This window comes from Leiobunum rupestre, chromosome 6, assembly GCF_980474605.1.
Source record: "Leiobunum rupestre chromosome 6, qqLeiRupe1.1.hap1, whole genome shotgun sequence".
Lineage (NCBI taxonomy): Eukaryota > Metazoa > Arthropoda > Arachnida > Opiliones > Sclerosomatidae > Leiobunum > Leiobunum rupestre.
This window is the reverse complement of record NC_143389.1, coordinates 64,658,836-64,681,409: the sequence shown is the minus strand read 5'-3', so window position 1 is coordinate 64,681,409 and position 22,574 is coordinate 64,658,836. Positions and strand designations below refer to the sequence as shown.

General features: G+C 33.0%; 1 protein-coding gene across 2 annotated transcripts; it reads right to left on the bottom strand.

Annotated features, from left to right (window-relative positions):
• Positions 1–1,178: 1,178 nt before the first annotated feature.
• Hydr1 (abhydrolase domain containing Hydr1) lies at positions 1,179–20,852 on the bottom strand. Of its 2 annotated transcripts, XR_016481179.1 has the most exons (9): positions 20,297–20,852; positions 14,820–14,986; positions 14,559–14,747; positions 9,342–9,384; positions 8,550–8,836; positions 4,710–4,761; positions 4,488–4,653; positions 3,499–3,782; positions 1,179–2,129 (listed from the first exon to the last, which is right to left on the bottom strand). XR_016481179.1 is itself a non-coding variant. In XM_090177694.1 (8 exons), the coding sequence occupies exons 1-8, from the start codon at positions 20,429–20,431 to the stop codon at positions 3,589–3,591; spliced, it is 1,233 nt and encodes a 410-aa protein (XP_090033820.1). In that variant the 5' UTR covers positions 20,432–20,852; the 3' UTR covers positions 2,149–3,588. The 2 variants fall into 2 exon arrangements, 1 of the variants encoding a protein (XP_090033820.1); XM_090177694.1 differs by lacking the exon at positions 1,179–2,129 and having other exon boundaries at positions 2,149–3,782.
• Positions 20,853–22,574: the final 1,722 nt, after the last annotated feature.

The window sequence follows — 22,574 nt, the reverse complement described above, 5'->3', positions numbered from 1 at the left end:
AAATAAACCATCTATTTGCTCTGAGAACAGGGCATATCCAGGATTTTGTTATACTGTTGCGGTTTGTAACCAAAACATAATTTAAATTGAATTACTTTACACATTAATCACAAATATTTAAGATAAATGTTAGTTTTACTTCATTATAAATAAAATTTTTCCTATTTGAATAAGTTAAAACATTTTAAATTTAGGGAAATTTGGCCTTCGAGGCGTTTTCTCCATCCAAACTAAAACGTTCTTAAATTAAAATACCTTTATAAGCAATTCTCATTTCTATCTTAGTTTAAAAGAAGATTCACAAATCAAAGTTATGTGAACTAGAGGAAAAGGCTTACTTATTACTTTAAATGGAAATTGATAAATTGACACAGTAAATAGCACCTCGGAGTAGGTACATGCAATTGAAATCCCCTGCCAAATTTTAGTGAAGTTCATTGCATACACCACTTATGGAATATGCATCATATGTTTGGGATCCTTACTACCAAAGTGGGGTTGATTCTAGGGCTGGAAATTAACCTGGTTTTTCGCTTTTGTTAATTTTTTAACTGTACATACTGTTCTTAATTACTTTAATTGAATTTAAGTTAAAAAAAATTGAAGTACCAAAATTATATGCACAGATTAAAATTTTATTTTTTATTTTCTTTAACATCTTTGTTAAAGACTTTAAATCAACAGACAAGTATAGATACTTTCTCTGTGCCTAGTCGATTATTATTAGCCTTTAGTCAACTATATTATAGCAGTATCGCTTTAAAATGCAAAGTTATAGATTTAGTTTCGATTATGTACAAATATTTTGGACAAGAAGACGTTTTGTTTCATAGTGTTTTGATAAGAAAATGTACAAATAATTGGGAATAAATTAGAGTGAATAGTAGCAAAGATAAAAAAGCGTAGGACTAAAAAAACCACTTGGTTTAAACCAGCCAACCCTGGTTGATGCATCAAAATATTAAGTCCATTCTGTCAAAATTGGCTACATTACGAGGTAATTTAAGGGGGGTGCTTGTCTACGGTTGGAGCTGTGGAAATTTATTATGCAACGCTAACACTTTCTAAAGGCTACAGTTCTCCCTCTGCACACCCTTGAATTTCGACAAAAGAAATGCTGACAACTGAAGAAAAAAACAATTTGTACGTCTATTTTTTATTTGGCTAAGAACATATTCTTGTTAGCAATTATATTACATTTAGCACTTTTTATACAATGACAATTTTTTACCTTAAGACATTTCAGTGAAGAATTTTTAAATTTCACTTATTTTTGCTCTAAAGCAAACTGGTAACAGTTTTCTACCAGTAATATATTTACAAGTTTTATTAATTGTTAATTGAGTTGACCTTTTAAACTTATAAAAAGGGTCATAATAATATATGTGGAGCATTGTTTTTTTGTCACGTGCATTGAGCTAAACTTTCGACCACAGTTTGCTGAAGAGAAAGAAATGGAGTTTAAGCCCTTTTTGTTCTTTCCATTTTCTAAAACTAAAACAATCTCTGGTCAAAAGTTATCACAATACTCTGAATAGTATTACCATGTGCTTTTTCATTACAAATTTGGCATACAAAAATATAAATTTATTTAAATTAAAAGAACACTTTGTTTACTGTTTAAATGTAAATATGAAAAAAGAAGCAAAACTTAGTGGCTTCAAAATAACACTGACTAGATTAGGGAAAAACATGGACCCATATTAGAAAAAAAATTAATTTGAAAATAATCTTTTGCAAATGGTTTTAGAATGTTATGTGTTTATAAAATGTTACCGGTTTTTACTAAATAAAATATACCGAGTTATTGGTATTAATCAAAGTTATTGATTAAATTCAAAATAAAACTCAGGTGAAAATTACACCTGTGTACTTTTTTAAAACAAATACCCAGAATTTACTTTTTCTCTTAAAAAGTTTTATACTCATATTAAACTTTGAGCCCTTTTATTGAAGTTCCGCTAATAATCATCTACTATAAAATTAAACATCAGGAAATTAAAAAAAAGATAAGTTTCTTTTTTGGATATTAAATACATTGTGATAACCATTGTTGCGTTTTTGGAAATATTAGAGAAATGCATGAAAGAATGTCTGTAGCCTAATATAATCGTGTCTTATGAAGAAATCTTTATAAAATAAAAAAATAATGGGAATGTTTACAATGTGTTCTTTTTGTGTCTAAACTTTTCACAAAATACCATTACTTCTTATAGTTATTCCTTCTGTGATACATGATAACGTTAACAAAATTTCATTTGTTCACTATTTAAAAAAGTGGTTACTTACAAATCACTAAGCATTTGCAATTTTATTGAATCAAAGATTCCATGTTTTTTGGTTATCATATCATACCCAGTACTTTTTTACTGCATGAATCTTATGAACAGGTTTGTTACAAAGAGAAAAAGCATACACTAACTTATATAATTGAGATACTTAACACTTAAAAGGGCTTTAAACTTCATTTACATAAAAACTATACCTCAGCTACAGAGGACATGTATCTCTTTGTTGGTAGAACCAGGTTCAGTAATGACCATATGTTTAGTCAAAAATTTTGAAGTAAGTTGTTATTATTTTGTGCAAGATATTGTAATTATCTTTAACTATCAAAGCATCTATATTTAATAGGCCTTGGCCTTCAGCAAAAATTAGCTGGCTGTCATTAACTGGAAGTTTGTTGGAGGGGGATATGTCAATGAAGTTTATAGACCTCTTTGATAAACGTAATCTTAAATATTTGTAAGACTGCAATAATTCATAATTGTTTAACATTTTAAATTTATCGTATTTTATTTTTTAAATTGTAATTTTTAGACGTTTGATGAAAAAATTGATCTAGGCAGTCTTTAAAATATTGAAGTATTTTTTAGACAAAAAAACGTTCTCTATTGAATAATTTCCACCTGTACATAAGACTCCAGTTTATATTACTATTATACACAAAAATTTCATATTTCATTCAATAATTAGACACTCAATAAATATTTGTAAAAAGGAAGTTTATATTAAAGAATAAAATCTGAAACTAAAAAATATTAGACCAGTTAATAAACGAAACGTTCACAAGTGTTGCCAATACCAGTACAATGTTTGTTCATATCTAAAAAGATAAAATATACCGATATCTCTACAAAATTAATAACAAGCGATTGGAGCTGGTCCTTAAAACGAGAAACCTATGAATATTTTTTTATTCATAAAACGTTCCCGGATAAATCTGGTGTATTAAATTAAAGCCCTGTGCATTTTTACTGAACGTAAATTACACTTAACATATCAGGAATATTTACAGTAAATCGAAATACATTAACAACCTAATTTTGTCCCAGTACCGGTATCACAGAAAGTTTTAAACATACAAATATACTTCAGTGGTAGTTTGTAAAAGCTGATTCCCAGTTATGGCTACCCAATTTATATATTAATACATAGCGACTAGAAGCTGATTTTCTTTGAAAAGGCTGTGTCCAATTATTATTGGTGATTACTTACCTTATTATAAATATGTGAATAAAAATTTGTCCATTGTCACTTTAGGTTTTAAATTTTCATATTATATTTCAATCACCCTCGCGAGTTCTTTTATCCAAAATACTGCCTCAAATCTTCTCCCTCGGCAATCACTTTAAGCAGTCCTTTAAGGTATTGTTCAAAAAGCCTTTCTGAGAAAAATGGTGTTGAAGGTAAAAATCCCTCCATGAAACCTATGTGTCCACCTCGAGCAGTTATGACCATGGCAACATAGTTAGTTTGATTGACTTCATTACAAGGTAATGCTAAAATAATTTCATCATGTATCATTAGAAAAATAAACATTGGTCTTTAAATTTGTCCTTTATATTTTTATTAGAATTTGGCCTATTTTTAAAGGTTTTGCTACAGCCTATATACTTCATGCGGTATCCTAAATTTATAATTACATTCCATAAGCTAGTAAATTATTCAAAATAATTTCTCTCATGGCTAGATGTGGAGCGATAAAGAAATGACCATGATGACGCAAAGAGTACTTATTTGGGCTAACCACTTAGTCTGAAGACCCATGGCCAAAATAGCTCTCATAAATATTTAACAAGGGGAAAAAAAATTCTTAAACTTACAAAGATACTTCACTTTATAATTTACACATAATTCGTTTATAAAGTGAGGTTTATTTTAGCGAATGTAATTTAGGAAAGTCATTGCAGGAAAAGATGAAGGTAAATATGGCCAGAGCTACAGATTGGCTGGAGTAGGAGGACATGCCTAACTACATAATTTCAACTTAAGGATGTTATTTACTTCCAAATTTAGATAAATCGGTTTCTAAAGTCAATATGATGCAGATAGTGGTACCTTTTTACCAGATTTAGGAATTTGGGATTAAAAAATAGGAAAACTATTTTCAATATACCCAATTGTTACCTAAATTTAAAAATAATTATATCCCCGAATTATTTTTGAGCCAAGTTAAATTTCAATTTAAAAGTTGAAAATTATACCATGAAGTGGTGCAAACATGTCATCAGCGGCGTTTATACACAGAGCAGGAACTTTTATGTTATGCAATCGTCCTCTCAGAGAAGCAACTGCGTAGTAGTGGTCTGCTCCCTCAAAACCAAAAATCTTGCAGGTAAATCTTTCATCAAACTCTCTCACAGTATTGCACTAAATAATTAAAGTTCATTAGTAATTTTTATCATACATTTTTTAGCAAGTCGTACCTTTAGAACATCCTCGATGTTGATTGGCTCATTTTCAAAAACATTTTTGTTACTGTTAAAAATGAAATGGAAATTTAAGTTTCGAAAAATGCGTTATCCTACAACCCTTTTACTCATTTATTTTGGTAAACCTGCCTCCCCTTACCAAAAAATAAGTTGGTTTTATTAAGGTTTTAACCTGGTTTTCCTTAAATAAGAAGGTTATTATATAGTATTCACCTGGCACAACCTAACTTCATACTTTTTGAACTATTTGTTAATTGGTATTGAAATGGTATGAAGCTGAATTTTGATTTTTCCACAAAATCAACCTGGTTTATACCTAGAACTAAAATCATCCTTACCTAGCCAGATAAATCTTTAAATTTATTAGGTGGAACATTAATGGTTTTAACCTGGTTTAAAAACCATCCCATCAAGTTGATAGATTTCGACATGGTAATAACGTTTTTCAATTGGTTAATGATTTTAGGTCAGAAAATTACTGTATGAAACTAGTTTTTACGTAGTATTTGCACCTGGTAATTTAAAAATATTTTATGCCTGCTGATTGCAAGAAGGTATAAGCATATTGCAAATTAAAATTTTATTTTAAAAAATGCGTACATAATTAACTAAATTTAAAATGTTATTTAATAATAAATATTCCCTAATCGTATAATGTTAAAAAATAACTAATTTTCTAATAAAAAAAGCATGACATAATTAATTTATACATATACACTTGATTGATGGATTAAAATAAATTAAATTAATCTAGAGCCATATTAATTAATATTGCTCTAGCTTAATTTAATGAATTTTATTCAAAGTGTACGTATTAATTGCATTTTTATAGAAAATTAGTTTCTTAACATAAATACAATTTGGGAATATGAAAAATAAAATTTTAATTTATTAAAATTTTAATAATTATAATTATATGCATTTGATTTAAAGGAAGTTCATATTTTATTGATGGATAACTAAATACAATTAATTTGCTTCAATTAAATTGGCAGGCTCAACCAAAAACATTGTTCCCTCTTTTTCAGGAATTATAAAAAAACATGGTAAAAAATTCCAATTACCAGCAATATTGATTGCTTGTATTGTCAATTCGCTATCAATCTTTCTTATGTGATTTACAAAATATCTTTCCCTATTTGGACCATTTTGGAAAGGTGTTGACATTTTTAGTAGTTGGATTATTGCATAATATGCAATAACACATATGCAATTTGCACGACATGTACACTTGGGAATGTGTTTTACAAAATATTTAATTTTACCAAACACAATTTCATTTGGACTACTACACTTTACGTACATTGTGTTGCGTTTTTTGGATCTTACATATTGTTCGCTTTCAAGCACCACATTGTTAATTTTTAGTCGTTTGAAAACCTGAAAAATATTTATTTGATCCAAATGAGCAAGTAGTGCTTGGCGAACATAAAATGGTATATCATTAACAATTTTAGCTACACCTACAACTGAAACACATTCTTTAATTTGATCAGATAATTTGTGTCTTTTTCCTTTTGCTAACATCTTTTTGCAAAAATACTGGGAATCTGAGCCAATAGTTAATGTTTCATACCAAATTGGTATGCTGACAAAAGCAGATACAGAAGATGCAATCTGCTTGTGGATAGACTGCGTTCCATGAAACATTTTGCTTAATTTTCCATTTAAATTCTCAAATTGGAAACATGAAGTTTCTAAAAGTGGACCTAAGGTAGAATATGTTTCGGACAAATGAAGCAGCCCATGAATGTTGGCTGACATATGTCGTCTACCATATAGCTGTTCAAAGTCTGAAACATATTCTATCAGTAGTGATTTGGCTATTTGCAATTCATCGATTGAGGCTCCGGACTTCCTTAAAATATACATTGAAAACACTAGAAGTAAATGATGATTAAAATAAACTGGTGGCCATACATCGTGCAAGACAGGCACAGAATAGTATAACAAAAATAACATAAATTCGGAAGCTTTCCAGTATGGAATATCTTGGGTGGACCGAGGAAGACGTTGAACAAATGAAGGTGGATGAATGCAAAGCAATCTTTCGTCAATTAATGGCCTTATATTATGTAAAGAGTATGGTTGTGCAGAATACTGACTGTCTAGCAATAGTAAAAGAACTTTCTTGGTAACACCTAAAAATACAGCGTGCATGGCATCTACTGATGTTGATTTAATAATATCGGGAACCATTTTGTTTAAAATTGTGGGACCTTTAACCCCTAATAGAGACCTTCCCAAAACGTTTGTTTCTATACCCAAAGCTACAGTATCGTCATGAGTCCTTACATTTGTAGCATGTTGATATGGATAAATGTGCACATGGGAGGTTTCTGTGATGAAATATGTTTCACCTTCTTGTGTACATGTAGAGCAACCAAATGCTCCATTATATTGAACCATATTTAATGCCATAGCTTTTGCTGGCAAGTCACAAGTTCCACATAGCACAAAACCTTGCATTATGAATGGTTCATTTTGATCTGGTGATCTGACTTCAAAACCATCAGAAAGCTTCTTGAAAGAATGGTGCATTGGTTTAAAAAAACTGTTAATAACTGGTTTTGTAACCCCAATCCATACACCTGCAACAATAACATTTTCTTGCCTAATTCTCTCCTTATAGGGGAGTTCATTGATAGCAAGGTATATTGGCCACATAGTTTTCTTTGAAGAGTTGAACAATTGAACCCCGTCTGTATTCCAAGTAAAGGAGATATTGTTTGGGTTTGAGAGTATTCCATTATTTACGTAATACTTTTGATATAAAGAACCATTGTAAATAGCAGAAATATTTCCATTGTCATCCTCCCGAAATCGATTCTGCAGCATATTATAAAAGTTTGGTCTTTCAAGCATTGCTCTAAGTTGATGTTGTATGGATAGGTCCATTTGATGACAAACATTGTAACAGGCCTAGTATGAAATTGGTATCAACCTGGTATATTACATGGTTATCAACCTGGTTTAGGTATAGTATAGGCCTGGAATGAACTGGGTATCAACCTGGTTTAGGTAGGGAATAGGCCTGGAATGAACTGGGTATCAACCTGGTTTTGGTAGGGTATAGGCCTGGAATAAACTGCGTATCAACCTGGTTTAGGTAGGGTATAGGCCTGGAATGAACTGGGTATAGGCCTGGAATAAACTGGGTATCAAACTAATTAATGATGAGTATAAGCCTAGTATAAATTTGGTATCAACCTGGTTTAAGACTAGTATTGACCTAGTTTAACTGGGTAGCGACCTTGTAATGTAAAGGTTATCAAATAGGTATTGACCTAGTTTTAAACCAAACTATTTTGTCAATATGGTATGAAGCTGGTTATGAAAGGTAGTATTTACATAGTATTATTATGGTACTTGAGACATATCCAAGGTTAAAACTAGGTACTAACCTAGTACATATAAAGAGCTATTTAAACCAGCTTATTTTTTGGTAAGGGTCTAAATAGTTTTTGCTTTATCTTTTAATGTGATGACCATGTCAACATTTGTATAATATGAACAAATTCATATATAAATATCTGGTATTTTTTCATGGATTTAAAATACATAATTTAGATAAAATTTCCAATACCTAAATAAAATACTGTAAATCCATGAAGTATTAACTTTGTTTTCATGAAATATATATTGTGGTATATTCATATCTATAATATTTCGGTTCATTTGTTTCGTGATTTATTTTATTAAAATCAATTAAAATTAAGCTAATGAGAAAGACAACTAATCTTGGAACTTTTAAGCACATTTTAATCATCTTAAAGAGCATAAATGCCACGTTTTTTTACCCACATCTGTCAAACACTTGATAAAAATATTTACCGTTTCACAAATTCAATTAGGTGTCCAGTTAGGTGTTTGTTTAACATCATGTTAAGTCCTGGTTGTCCCAGACTGTAGCAACCAGCATGAAGATCCCAGGCTACAGACACCAACATTGCTGCCGTAATGAGAGATTCAGCTCCCATTTCAACCAAATAGCGAGCAGTAATAATGCCTCCCAATGAAACACCAGTGGCAATTATTGGGCTGTCAGGAAACTTTCCTTTAATGTGAGCCAGAACTTCCTTCAGGTCATCACAATTGTTTGCACAATAAGTTCGAGGTGTCTGTTAGGGGAAAAAATATTAATTCGTAAAGCTTTGGTGTTGTATACATAATAATTATCTGCTAGGCACCACCTTAGGCCTAAGTCATCAAGCGACTTTTAAAGCCATTAATTCAGGTAACTGGGTTATATCCCATTAAGTCAGGAAAATAAATCTGTATACACTTGGAATGTCTAAGGAAAACTAGGGTGGCCCGGATGATTATCAAATTAACAGGCATGATATTCAATATGACTACTAATCGGGGTTTCTTAAATTCATTTTCTAGCAAGTCTATATTCTGAGTGAGTGTCTTTCACTACTATGTTGCGTAATGAGTATTATTTGCCACTTGGGTCTCATTTTACAGGTATAGGTTTATGAATTTTCCAGACCAGTCTTTGGGAGATTAAATAAGGAACTTTTTAAATCATTAGAAAAATTCAGGATATTTAGAATTTCAGTGTGAGATGTTACATAGTTTGTAATTAGCAATATTTATCACAGGAAAAAATATTATACAAACCAGCAAATTAATAGAAATTCCTCGATTATTGAACACAACAGTTCTGAAAAGAAATGATATGTACGAATGAATGATAACATTTTAATTAATAAATTATAAATCTGATTTTAAAGCAGGAACTATTCAAGTTTTTTCTTTGGAGGACTAATATTCTGGTTCTAGCTTGAATTTGTAAGGAGGGAAAATTAATAAAACACACAATTAAGGGCATATTTTCCCACGGAATAGATAATAATAATAATAATAATAAAAAAAAAAATGCTTTTATTGGGTTTCACCTTCAGTACATGACTGCTTTTCAAGGAGGCCCGTAACAATAAATTAAAACAATTTCTATAATTAATTAAGAGTTTAAATTTTGAATAGAGTTTTTAGTTTCTTTATAGCAGTTGGCAGATTATTCCACAGATTTATTCCGCGACATTTTGTGCTCCTGTGTCACAAGGAAGTCTGTAGGTCTTCAACAAAGAAGTTAAGAGCACTAGCTCTTGTTAATTTGGTGTGAATGTCTCTTGACTTTCTGAAAAGTTCTTGTAAATAAGTAGGACAAGCTGAGTTGAAGATTTTATACATCATAACACAAAGGTTAAATATATAGTGTTGGTTCAGAGTCAACCAATTGAATTCTTGGTTTGATTTTGAAATTAAGTTTCTATATGTTCACCCCATGTCAGTTCTTCATCTATTATAATACCAAGGTATTTAAAGCTTTTAATGGATGGTCAAAGGCAGGCCAAGGAGTTTATCCCTGGCCCATACAGGCAGAGAGCAAAAGAGCTACTCTCGCTCTCTAAGATGAATTTAAGATTGGTAACTGGCCTACTAACAGGCCATTGCCAATTTAACAGACACCTAAATCTTATTGGTGTCAGTGATGACCCAATTTGTAGGGCTTGTCTAGCCGAGGAAGAAACTGCCTCTCACATTCTATGTAGCTGTGACTATTATGTGGCTCAAAGGTTTGAGCATCTTGGTATGCATCGGTTGAAGACTCATGACTTCTTCAACATCCCGGCCAAACAGATTTTTAACTTTGTGTCAGAAATAGGACTTTTTACCTGAAGTCACAGGTTGGGGGTTGCACAATGAACCTAAGGTCGAAGTGCACGGCTTTCCACCCCTTTCAATAATATTACTTAAGTCAACGAAAAGTATTCCAACAAATTGTCCACTATTTAAATGGGATACAATAGTTTCAAGAAGCTACATAATACCAGTAACGGTTGAGTGTTCTGCTCGAAATCCAGATTGTAAAGGATTTAAGATATTGTATGTATTTAAGTGTTCAGTTAACTGAGTACAGAATACGTATTCAAGTGGTTTTGACAGACATACAGGAATGGATATTTGACGGTAGTTCCCCACATCTGAATAATCTCAGTTCTTGTGAATTGGGACGACTCTTGTCAGTTTCCACTGCGTTGGAAATTTATTACTTTTGGTAAGAGTTGGAGAAATTACTATCGCAAGGCCTTTGATTATTTTGGGAGGTAGTTGATCCGAACCAGTGGCTTTTTTGGCATTCATGTTTTTCACAATGTTGAACACATTAGATTCCATAAACGTATCAGCATCAAGGGCAGGATCATTTATTAAAGATGGCCACCATTGTGTCTCGAGTTATATATTCGTGGTCATTTACTCTCACAGCCGAAATTGTTTGAGAATTCTTTTTTAGGAAAGGTTTCAAGACGTTAAGGACGTTCGGGATGCCGTCCTTTTTAAGTTTGTGTTTTTCTCAAAATAGGTTTTCTTTTGCACGTGAATCATTGAGGTTACTATGTTTCTGTAGTATTTATAGTTGTCTATAATTCAGATTCAGGTAGTTTCTACTCTTGCGAAAATTCAGGTCGCGCAAATGCATATAATGCTTAATTTCAGCTGATAGCCATGGGGGATTTTTAATACTAATCCTCTTTATTACAAGTGGAGCGTATTTATTTAAGGTATTCAATATTGTTTTTGTTAGAAAAGCAATCTGCATCAACATCAGTAGTTTCATCGGCGTTTAAAAGTTCTTTATCATATCTATTTATATTTTCTTGAATCTATCTGATAAAGAGGTCAGTATTCATTTTCGAAAATATCCTAACTTTACGAATCTCTATTTCTATTTTCGGACACTTCTTTCTCCTGATACATAATATCATATCATGGTCAGATATACCCAGCGGGAGGTTTGATGCCATCTTGATTCTACATGGGTAGTTTGTATAAATATGATCGATTAGCGAACTGCTGTCTAAGGTGACTCTTGTTGGGTTTGTGATCATTTGTGTGAAAGAATAAGTTGCAGTTTTCAAATTTCTAGCCTTTACACTCACGACGTTAGAGGTGGTTGTAGATTTGCATTGAAGTCTCCCAAAATCAATATTTCATCTATTTTTGGATTGGAGCGGATTTCATCGATTTGAAGCTTAAGGTCAGTGCATGAGTCCTTATTATTTGGGATTGGACGGATATAACAAATGCCAATGGCCACTCCTTTACACCCTGGTTCCCATAGGGTACACCATAGAGATTCCAGATGAGAGTCAGATGTCTCATTTATAGTTCGGGGCATATTAAGTTGAGTAACATTATGTTGGTTCTTTATATCAGCGGTTCCCAAATGGTGTTCCACGGAACCCTGAGGTTCCGTGGAAAGGTCACAGGGGTTCCGAAAATTCGCAGCGCGGCCATCTTTGTTTGTGTCAAGAGTCTTAAAATAAGTGAATAAAATGAGTTGGGGTTCCGCCAGAATTAGGTGGATAATTTAGGGTTCCATAGCAAAAACAAATTGGGAACCGCTGCTTTATATAAATGACTAGACCACCGCCACCTTTGTTTGTTCTGTCCAATCTTAAGATATGGAATCCGTCAATTTCTATTACAATATTAGGAATTGATGCTACAAGCCAGGTTTCTGAGCTCCCAAAAATATCAATATTATATTTATCTGTGAGGTACACGATGTCCTCAATATGTCGTTTAAGACTTCGAACATACAGGCAGTGGCGTAGCTAGCATGGGTGACACCCGGGGCGGATATCATGGTGTGCTACTTACTAGTCTCTAGTTTGTGTAAGTTTTAATTTTTTCACGGTCCGGTGTCACCCCCAAATTACGCCCGTGGGCGGACCCCCCCCCCCAGCTACGCCACTCCATTCAGGTGGGCTGTTTTCAGTCCTTTTTGAGAAGCAATATTGATTTCTTTTGGCTTGTTCTGAACGTGGATTCTTGCCGGGAGTCATATTTCATCTGTTGCTAGCTTATTAGTTCTTCATGGTGCGCGATATCTCTGTATCCTATATGGGTGCGGCCAATTTTCAAGATTTAGAATTGAAGTGTTTTGTTTTGTGGAACATTCAATTATGTATGTTGATTTCCAGTTCTGATTTACTTCTGACTCTCTTAGAGTAATTTTTGCATCCAAAATTCCAATTTCCACTAGGCGTACTTCAATATTTTCAATTGTTAAGTCTTTGGGGCAGTTTCAAAGAAAATATTTATAAGATGGAGCGTTGGAAAGTGTAAGTGCATTTTCATCAGCATTGTTTCCCAAATTTTCTTGTTTCCATCTTGGTTGGATTGCAGTTTAAGACAAGAAATTCCTATTGGCCATATATCTGGGTCTAAGATAGTAGTTGAATTTGTTGATGAACTCAAGATATAACAATTTATTGCAGTGTTTGGTCAAGTGATTTCTGTGTAAGTCTAATAGCTTCAACTTCAATATTTTGAGATTGTATATATGATTTTTATTAGTCTTCATTAGAGTCAGCTTTGCAGTTACCGATGAAGTAGTCATAAAATTTTTGGGATTTATTCAGTTTACAATTAGCAAGTTTATCTTGAGGCATTTGGCCTAATTTTTGGGACTAGAATGATGACCGATTGATATTTACAGTTTTTGATCCAACCTTGTGTTGCTGTGCTGATTTATCCTCACGGATAAATTTTTTGGTATAATTTTGCTGTTGAGGGGTTTCCTTTTGTTTTGACTTGCCTCTCGATGGAGGGGCATAGTTAGGGTTCTGTGTTAATGTTGTAATGTGCGTTTTGTAGCTTCAACATAGTTTTGTGAGGGCTTAATTAAGTCTATATCACAAGCTTTACTTAACTCATGGTCATGTGTAAGTCAGTCCAATCTCTGTTCAAGTACTTGAATGCTCTCTAATGTTATAATCTGCAGATCATTAAGCTTTTCATTGAGGTAATCTATTACTTCATTTTCTATTTTGGCTAATTCTGTTTTCATTTAATTTACTTGCTCATTTAGATGTAACTTTGTGGTAGTTAGCTGCGTTTCTAAATCAATTACTGGTTTCATTTTCATTTTCTGCCTGCACTTCTTGATTTAAGCCTTTGCATGTGCAGGTCTTAGTTAAACGTTCTCTGCAGATTTTACAGCAATAAAAGCGCTTCACTTCAGCAACTTTTAGATTTATGCATGGTAAATCGAAGTAATTTAAGCAAATGTCACATGCTACCATGGAATTTTTACTTGATTTCTCATCTCTTCTTTGATATTTGCAGGGAAATCTTAATTAAGAGTCTATAACTACTTTTACCTGGCCTCTCAACTAGACTTAGCCTAACTTGACCCGAACAAGGAAACAAATAATCTTCCATATTGTCAATCTAACATTGATATTGCTTAAATAAAGCCTTTTTATACACCCTTATATAACTCCTCTTTGTTTGGTAGGGTGGGCTTATACTATACCGAGTAGCTTTAACAAGTTTCCTAACGAGGGGCGGCAAGGAGTTAGTTTAGTTAAGGTGTATAACCTTTTTCAGAATTTGGGTGTAAAACCTGATCACACTCCTTGCCACCCCTCGCTAGGAAGGCTTGTGGAAGCTACTCAGTATAGTCTAAGCGCACCCTACCAAACAAGAGGGGTTATTCTCCCTTTAAAAGGTCTGAAAATAATAAAAAAACAAATTTTAGCTATCAGCAATTGAATGAATTTTACCTTTGAAATAAAAAGTCAAATATTAGGTGTCAAAGAGATATTTTTCTCAAAACAAGTTATTTTGACTATCACAAATGATTTTATAATTTGATGTATTTGAAACTGATTAAATTAAGAAACTCTAACCAAGCGCTATAGCTATACTCATTAGTTTTTGTAATAAAACAACTAATTAATTCTAAAAAAAATATGAAGTTATTATATACTTTTTATAATCAGAATAAAATATTTGAAAGCAAACTTTATAAATCATTCTTACTTGCAACCCATTTTTTGAGCAACAGGAACAAGAGATTTAATGTATTCAGTTTGACTGTCACCAGTTAGACCCGGCAAAAACAAGGCAATGACAGGCGCTTTTTTCTTCAATCCTCCTCTTGGATTAATTGGTACTCCATCAAGCCAATCTAAAGCAACAGCACCACCATCTGACAACTTAAGGATCTCCCTTTAACAAAAACCATAATAACATTATAGATACCGGTAAACATTTCTAATATAGAAAAGGCCAGTTATTTACCTTTGGTAGGATATATTTGGCAAACGCCCTCTGAATAAATTAGCTAACGCAGTTTGTGCATGAGTTCCAAAACACCAGAGAGTAGGCCAAAATCGCTGATTTAGAATTGGACATGATTCATCCAAGAATTTTTTAAATTTTCCTTCCCTACAAGCCAAAATTGGTTTCTAGAATATAAAAAGACCATAAAGTTAGATGCAGTTTTTCGATCTTGTCCACAAATAACTACACTAATTAAAGATTCAATAGAGTAATGGCAGTGCTACATCACACAACGTCATCCATTCTTTTCCTATTCATAAAAAATTAGCACCCACAATGGCGGCCATGACCAAAGCTACGGAGTGCTACTATACTCTATTGGAAAAAGTGTGACACTTCATCTTTGGTAATATCAGTTCATAAGGGGGAGTGCGAGCATATGAATAACCAAGGATAATAGCTAAAGGATACGAAATAACCCGCGATTTTCGCTCCCCTTCCGTAACAGTTTTACTCCCACAAGTTGGGAGAAAAGGGGGTACTAAAAAAGGGGGAAATGTGTATGATCCTGGTAAGACCACTTTGTAGCGCCCTCTCTACTAAGGATATTTGAAAATACGTGGGAGAGGGATTATTCGAGTAGAGACTCCGTATCCTGATGAGAGCACCCGTTCCATCGATGAAGCTGAAACCTGCGACGACAACGTAAACCGCGGGTTCCAACGACCCTCCTCTTTGAACCGGTCAAGAACCTTGTTTTTACCGTGAGCTAAAATTATGTTCCGCGCAGTACGCCGTGTCACCCTGTGCACAAAATTATTCGGCCAAGTCGTCGCGCGAGGCAAGACTTCTTCAAATCTTCGTTGAACCCTGGACAGTATCAAGTCGCATGATGACTTAGGCCTAAGGTGGTGCCTTGGGTATTAGCCTAGCTGATTATTTATTTATTTATTTATCTTCAGGAAGCTTAAGTATAAAAACTTTATTACGTTGGGTAACCAGAGAGCCAAATCAAACCCCTTTGTTTAATTATATAATGTTTTTGTGCGCCATAAAAATTGTTCTTAAAATAAACTTATTTGATCAATTTTAATCCGCTGTGATTATTTTATTAAATATTATTAATTCTAATGTTGACACTTTTAATCTTAATTACTAAATAATCCCCTAGACATAACGAACCAAGTACCTTAATTAACCATCTCATTTAAAAAGTGTTACAATAGGTGGCCGAGTTAAATTGTGTAAGAGGGTGGTGGCAAGCCCTCCATGCCACGCGAGCCAAAAGCTTCCTACACTAATTATTACTGTTCACTTTTACAAGTTTTACTGTAGAGTTCTGGGGAAATTCCCTTTAACCAGTGGGGAGAGAGTTTTCACCCAGTGCTACAAGCTGGGATCAAACCCGGCTACTCTTCCTGTGAGGCGAAAGTGCTAACCACTCCACCACCCCACCTGTATATCTACTTGCAATCCTACAAAAGGTCTAAAAAAATGTGTTTTTCAGTCTTAAGTAATTGCCTATAAATAACCATTTGTAAGATTTAAAGACCAAATAAATTGCAATTGAGATTAAATTAATGGTGCCCATTTTCCAAGATGACTGACATTCCTGCCAGCTTTGCGTCATGTAATTTCTTTATTAAAATTAAAGGCAATTATAACATTAAAAAAAAGAGAGAAACTGAGTAGAAAATACAAGATGCGTTACATTCACTAGCGGATAGAATAAATTTAAATGGTAAGATTGGAATTTGATATCTAACAGCTCAACTGTGCTTAGAGATAGACCTTTATTGTTAATCAGTGAAATAAAGATAATTTGCTATGAATTGAGCCCATGCTAGAGTATACAAATTTGCTAGACATACTCATCTGGTAGGAGGTCTTTAGAATATTCAAACTCGGATGACCTTTAACTCATGATTCAAGTTTATTCAAAGTTTATCTCGAAAACCAATGGATTTAGAGAAATAGTTCCAATTTTAAAAGTGTGTGAATTGAAATTTTAAATCTAAATGACTTTAACCCGATGCAAAACCTTTCAAATTGGAACCATTTCCCTAAATCCATTGGTTTTCCGTATGAATGTATTCAATCAACGGTGGGTGAGGGTTAAGGGTTTTCAGATTTTTTTTAACTATAGTGATGAGAGACAGTATTGGTATAAATCTTGTAATGGCCATTTTGTAGCTATCAAAATTGGGCCCAATACTAAACTGGAAAATGGCCGGGCTCCATCTATATTTCTGCCGCAGACAGTTCACTATTTGTGGAAGATGGCTGGACTTGTGAACCCCTAAAAATAATGAAGACCCCAATACACCTAGTTACGCCACTGAGCATATAATATGTAATAAGCAATAGAGGTCGTACCTAATAAAGTTTTTTATAATTTTTTAATCCATCAAAAGACTTACTTTAAGCTTTAAACTGGATACCATAAGATAAATTATACTTGCTAGCATTATTGCAGTTTATGTTTTGAGTGCAAAATTATAATCAACCAGATTATATCATGAAATTATTTCAATAGGGAAATTTAATTCTTAATCACAATACTCAGGATACAAATAGTAATTTTTATAGACCAGTGGAAAATTCTAAATTAATTTGGTGTAATAAGAGCATCAAAGAAAATGGTATAAAATTATGGTATGGAATAACTAATACTGTTGAATTTAATAAATTCGTATTGGACTAGCCTATTGGGCTCTAACTTAATGTTAACCTGTAAGTTGAATGTAAATATCACATATTGACGAATATAATAATTTACTCTTATTTGTTAATTTAATAATTTAAATAGAGACTCTTTTGTAAATCCATGTGTATCACACTGAAAAGGATACCTCTTAATAAAAGCTTTTATTATTATTATTAAGTTTTTCCAGTTAGATTAAATTGATTACGCTATAAATACATCAATGTTTACACTAAAAATACATCAATGATTACATCATCTTAAGCTTCGCCTTTTTGTCAAAATATTTGTTAATGAAGTTAATATACTAGTGTTGAAACTTGCCTATTGTTGTTGCTGTGCTAAGTTATCAGATCTTATTTATATATATGTCATATGTAGTGGCAGTAAAAGGATTTTGATATTATTGACGAATTGCATACTACGGGACATTTCTACAGGATATCAATCTAGTTTTATTTCTCGCAAACCGCAGGACCCAGCACTTTAACTTATTTACTGCACACCACAGTGATTTTTCAAACCAAAACCAGATGTTGTGCTTAGCAAAACACCCCATTTAGCAGTAAATATTCCATATAAGAAACCTATACGTATATTCTCAATGTATTTATTGCGTAAAGATAACTATACTTTTGCTGATTTGAAGTATCTAATAGGTCAGAAAACCCTAGTTCAAAATTTAAAATTTCATAATTTTTGTGATGCTATATATACAATAGTGGAGGATACAAAAATCAAACTTGGAGATTGCAAAAACAGAAAGATTTTTTCTCACTCCTCTGGAATGATAAGAATACAATTACATGTATATACAGATGACACAAAGTCAGAATTCTCAAAAGATAAAATGAATCAGTGATAACTTCCAAATATGTAATCAAATTGTAGGGACTTGAACAAATTTTTCTACATTATTGACATAAAATATAGCACTTCAAAATGAAGGCACACATGTTAAATAATACCTTCATTTATTTAAAAATCATCCAAATTATTCTTCCCTTTTCAACGGAGCCTGAATATCAACATAGAGAAATAAAGCTTTAATTTAGTGGATGCCTAGCTTTAAGGGATCCAACAGCCTTATAAATGGGGAAAATTGTGAAAGACAACCCCCCCCCCCCTCCCTCTTGAATATGTCGAAGGAGAGGAAACTGAGAAAGAAGAGATAAATTTTGGGGTTATGTTTATCCTCTCACATGGCTCGTGGAACCCTTCAAGTTGCATAGCTTTGACCAAGATTAACTAGGAATTTTTTTAAGCTCTATTAATTTAATAGTTATTATCTTCACTAATTAAGAAAATTAAATAAAAATGCAGTTTTATTTACGCTTTGATCAACCAATCACTAACTTCTACGTGGGGTACGTCATCAGAAAATCCTTCTTCCCTGCAAAACTTAAGCTCACCAAAAGGATTTCACAGAAAGAGCCAAATTTTGCCATAAATTTATGTCTCGAAGAAAGACTCTTTACCAGGGGTAGTGGAGTAGCTAAGGGGGTATTAATCAAGATATACCCTGACAGAGCACAAGAGGGTACCATTGAGCCCGGTAAAAAACCAGTCTTCATTATAAAAAAATTCATGATTTTATTGAAACTAAGGTAATTACCGTAAAAATTTGGTTTATAGAATTATAGAAATATACTTATGACTTTCATATTCTTTTATCCTTTCAAACAATTCCTATGATGTAAAAATTATCTCATACGTTTTTTCCATGAATAGCGATGGCATATCCTATTCTTTTCTAATTTATTTGGAAAATGAGTAACGAAGGCCATAGCATTAAAACTAGATTATAATGACCTTATTGCATTAAACATATTGTACTATGTATAATATAAAATGTTACCAGAACTGACACTATTTAACTACTATTACACTTACAATGTAGTCTACATTTATTTCCATAATTATTTTATTACCCTGTATAATTAACATTTATAATTAAATTACATAAAAATTTAGAAAAATTACATTACTGACACTTCAAAGAGTCCCCGAAACAAATTAGCAGACTTTTATCAATTTTTAACTGTTGTAAAGTCCATAGCCTTGAGAAAGTTGGTTAATTTAAAAATGTTTCTCAACAGTACATGTTTAAAAATAAACTGCCCTACCATTACATAAATTTCGTTCAAATTTATAATATACAGCAAAATGTTAATTAAAACAGTAAACCGATACCAAAAACACTTGGTTAACCATCAATCTTATAAATATTACATTTGTTTGTTGTTGAGGTTAAATGGTAATAGGTAGTGTAGGGAACTATTGACTCGCATGGCATTGCCACCACTGTCCTACACATTGTAGCCGAGCCACCTAAATTAATGGCGTTAAACATCGCTAGCTGACTGGAGCATAAGTAGCCTAAGGTGGCCGGTGCCTTGGGTATTAGGCTGGCCAATTTTATTAAGTACTAGAAAAAATAAAAATGAACACCACTTTTAAAATGTGGTGATGTCAGTTTTTCTTTAATTACAGCCTTGATTATATTGAATGTGATGAAATTATAATAATTTTCACCATATTGCATGGTCTAGATTGATACTACAAGCTACATACCCAAAAAATAGTAGTGGAAAAATTCTACTCAGTTTCAATTGGTATTAACTAAGAGATTGTTAACATTTAAAATAACGCTAATAAGATATTTATTTAAAATAACGCTAATAAGATATCCATTTAAAAAATATTTATCTCTACATATACCTCATGAATTTATTTAAATAATTGTCTAATCTTACAGCAGCGGTAAAAAAATGTACATAGAATGTCTTACCTTTGCAACATCTGCCAAGTAGTATATAACATACACAATAATACAACTAATTGCCAATGTAAAATGAGGTTTGGACTGATAAAGTTGAGAGACAGATTCAAATAGTGTTGCTCCTATGGCATCTACAGTAGTCATCTTAAAAGCTTGGAAAATATATCAACAGTATATGGGCATTAAATAAGATGCATCCAAGCCAGTGATGATCAAAAAGAGTTCATAGCCAAATGACAGGTTGCAGGACTATTTGGATAACAGATAAATCAAGTAATAAGTTACACTTCCTTGCTGGTTACTGTGGTAGTAGTAGCAGTAGCAGTTAAACGAAACACCGGCTAACACAAAGAATTGTTTTCATATCCTAATAAACGCAGCGCGAATGAACGAAAACTTTCACTTCTATGTTTACATGCCCTATTCGTATTAAAATAACATTTGATCATGACTTAAAAGACGAAATGCATTGACTTTTACCGAGGGCTAGCCGGCTAGGCACGAAACCGTACTATAAAACGCAGAAAGCTGCAAACCAACGTACGTCTTACTACTTCAAACTCAACAAAACGCTCGGGATAAATATGAGCTATAGAGGAATCCAGAGTTGCCAGATACTGAAAATCAAATTATATTACCAAAGCCATAAAATTTACGATTTCACAAAAGCATTATCGTAAGTGTGATAACTGGCGGGAATTTTAATTTTATCATAATCGTAGAATGTCTACGATTCCGATAAAATTCAAATTTACGCGGACGTTTACGTTATATTTGAAACGAGGTAGGCATTCCAGCATTAAAAAAAGACATAGGCTTTTATTTATGGAAATGAATATAAACGTACGCGCTTATTGGGCCAGAATGCGATACAGTAAACAAAAGATTTAAATATAGTAGACATTGCCACTAAAAAAATAAATAAGCATAGCAGATGGATGCCACAAAAGACAAAATGGTCATAAAGTCAAAAACAAGAAGAAGATTGATTGAAATGGTAAAATTAACATAATTTAAAACATTTTAACTAATGATTATGTTTTCATATTAGCAGCCTCGGTTAAAATTGGATGATCTTCCATACATATGACACTCATTTTTGTTATACTTCATTTACTTCGCTTTAATGCTTAGCGATACATTGGCTAGAATAACAGGGTTGCCTTGCATATCGGAAGTCGTATAAATTTAGATCAAAAATTGCATGGCGAGCCTGTTAAAATAGTGTCTTCTTCACCCATGAAGGAATAGTATGGAGGGGTGTACATGGGCGGTGCTAAATCCAACACTGTAGTGACATTTGGTCACCAAAGATAATTTATTTATTCTCTTTGTGGCCACTCGTCGGAGGGGGCTATTGAAGAAAAAGTGGATGCTCTTGGTAGACCTAGCTCTTTTCTCCAAGGTAGACCTTTACCTTCGATCGGTAGATCGCGCCCTCTATTATTAGGATTGAATACTTAAAGCATTTGAAAACATATTGAAGGTTTGAATATTTATAACTCACACTTAAAGGTAGTATAACCATAACAAGGAACGTCAAGCTTCAGATGTAATTTTTATATCAATGGTGGTCGTATGAACATGATTCACCATGTCATATTTAATTAAATCGGGTTTAAATATCCCACCCGAAATGTCTTTGGCACCACCGTCGCGGAATACTCTGGTTAGGTTCAATCTTTAATATTTCAACTTGTATCAATAAATATGGTTTAAATATCGCACCCGAAACGTCAAAAGCTGGTTTCACACTCGACGGAAAATTAACAGCGGAAAGTTGAACGTTAGCGGTAAATGTAATGGGAATCAATTTTCAGCTCGGCGTTTATTATCGTCTTTCCGTCATATTTTCGGTCGAGTGAGAAACCAGCTTTAGACGCCATTGACGCCAAGGTTGGTAAAATTTGGACTAGAAAAGGTTGCCTCGAAAAGGGGGCTTTGATTTACCCGTCGTCTGATTCTAGGTCTGTTACTCAGCCTTCTACTGTAGTACATGACGTCACTGGTTCGGAAAATGCTAGGCTTCTCAAAGTTACAAGTGACGTCACCGGGTTCGGCCAATAGCATTTATTTTCGTATATGAGACCCCCTTGATTGACGCGGAATAATCTGGTTAGGTCAGTGTTGCCAATGTGTGGGATAAATCCCACATTGTGGGATTTTTGGCGATTTTTTGGGCTGTGTGGGAAAAAGGGATTTTTAAGCGAAAATCGTTGATTTGGTGGGATTTTTGGCCTGCATTTTTGAAAAAGCACTATTTCCAGAAATTCATAAACCGAAAATA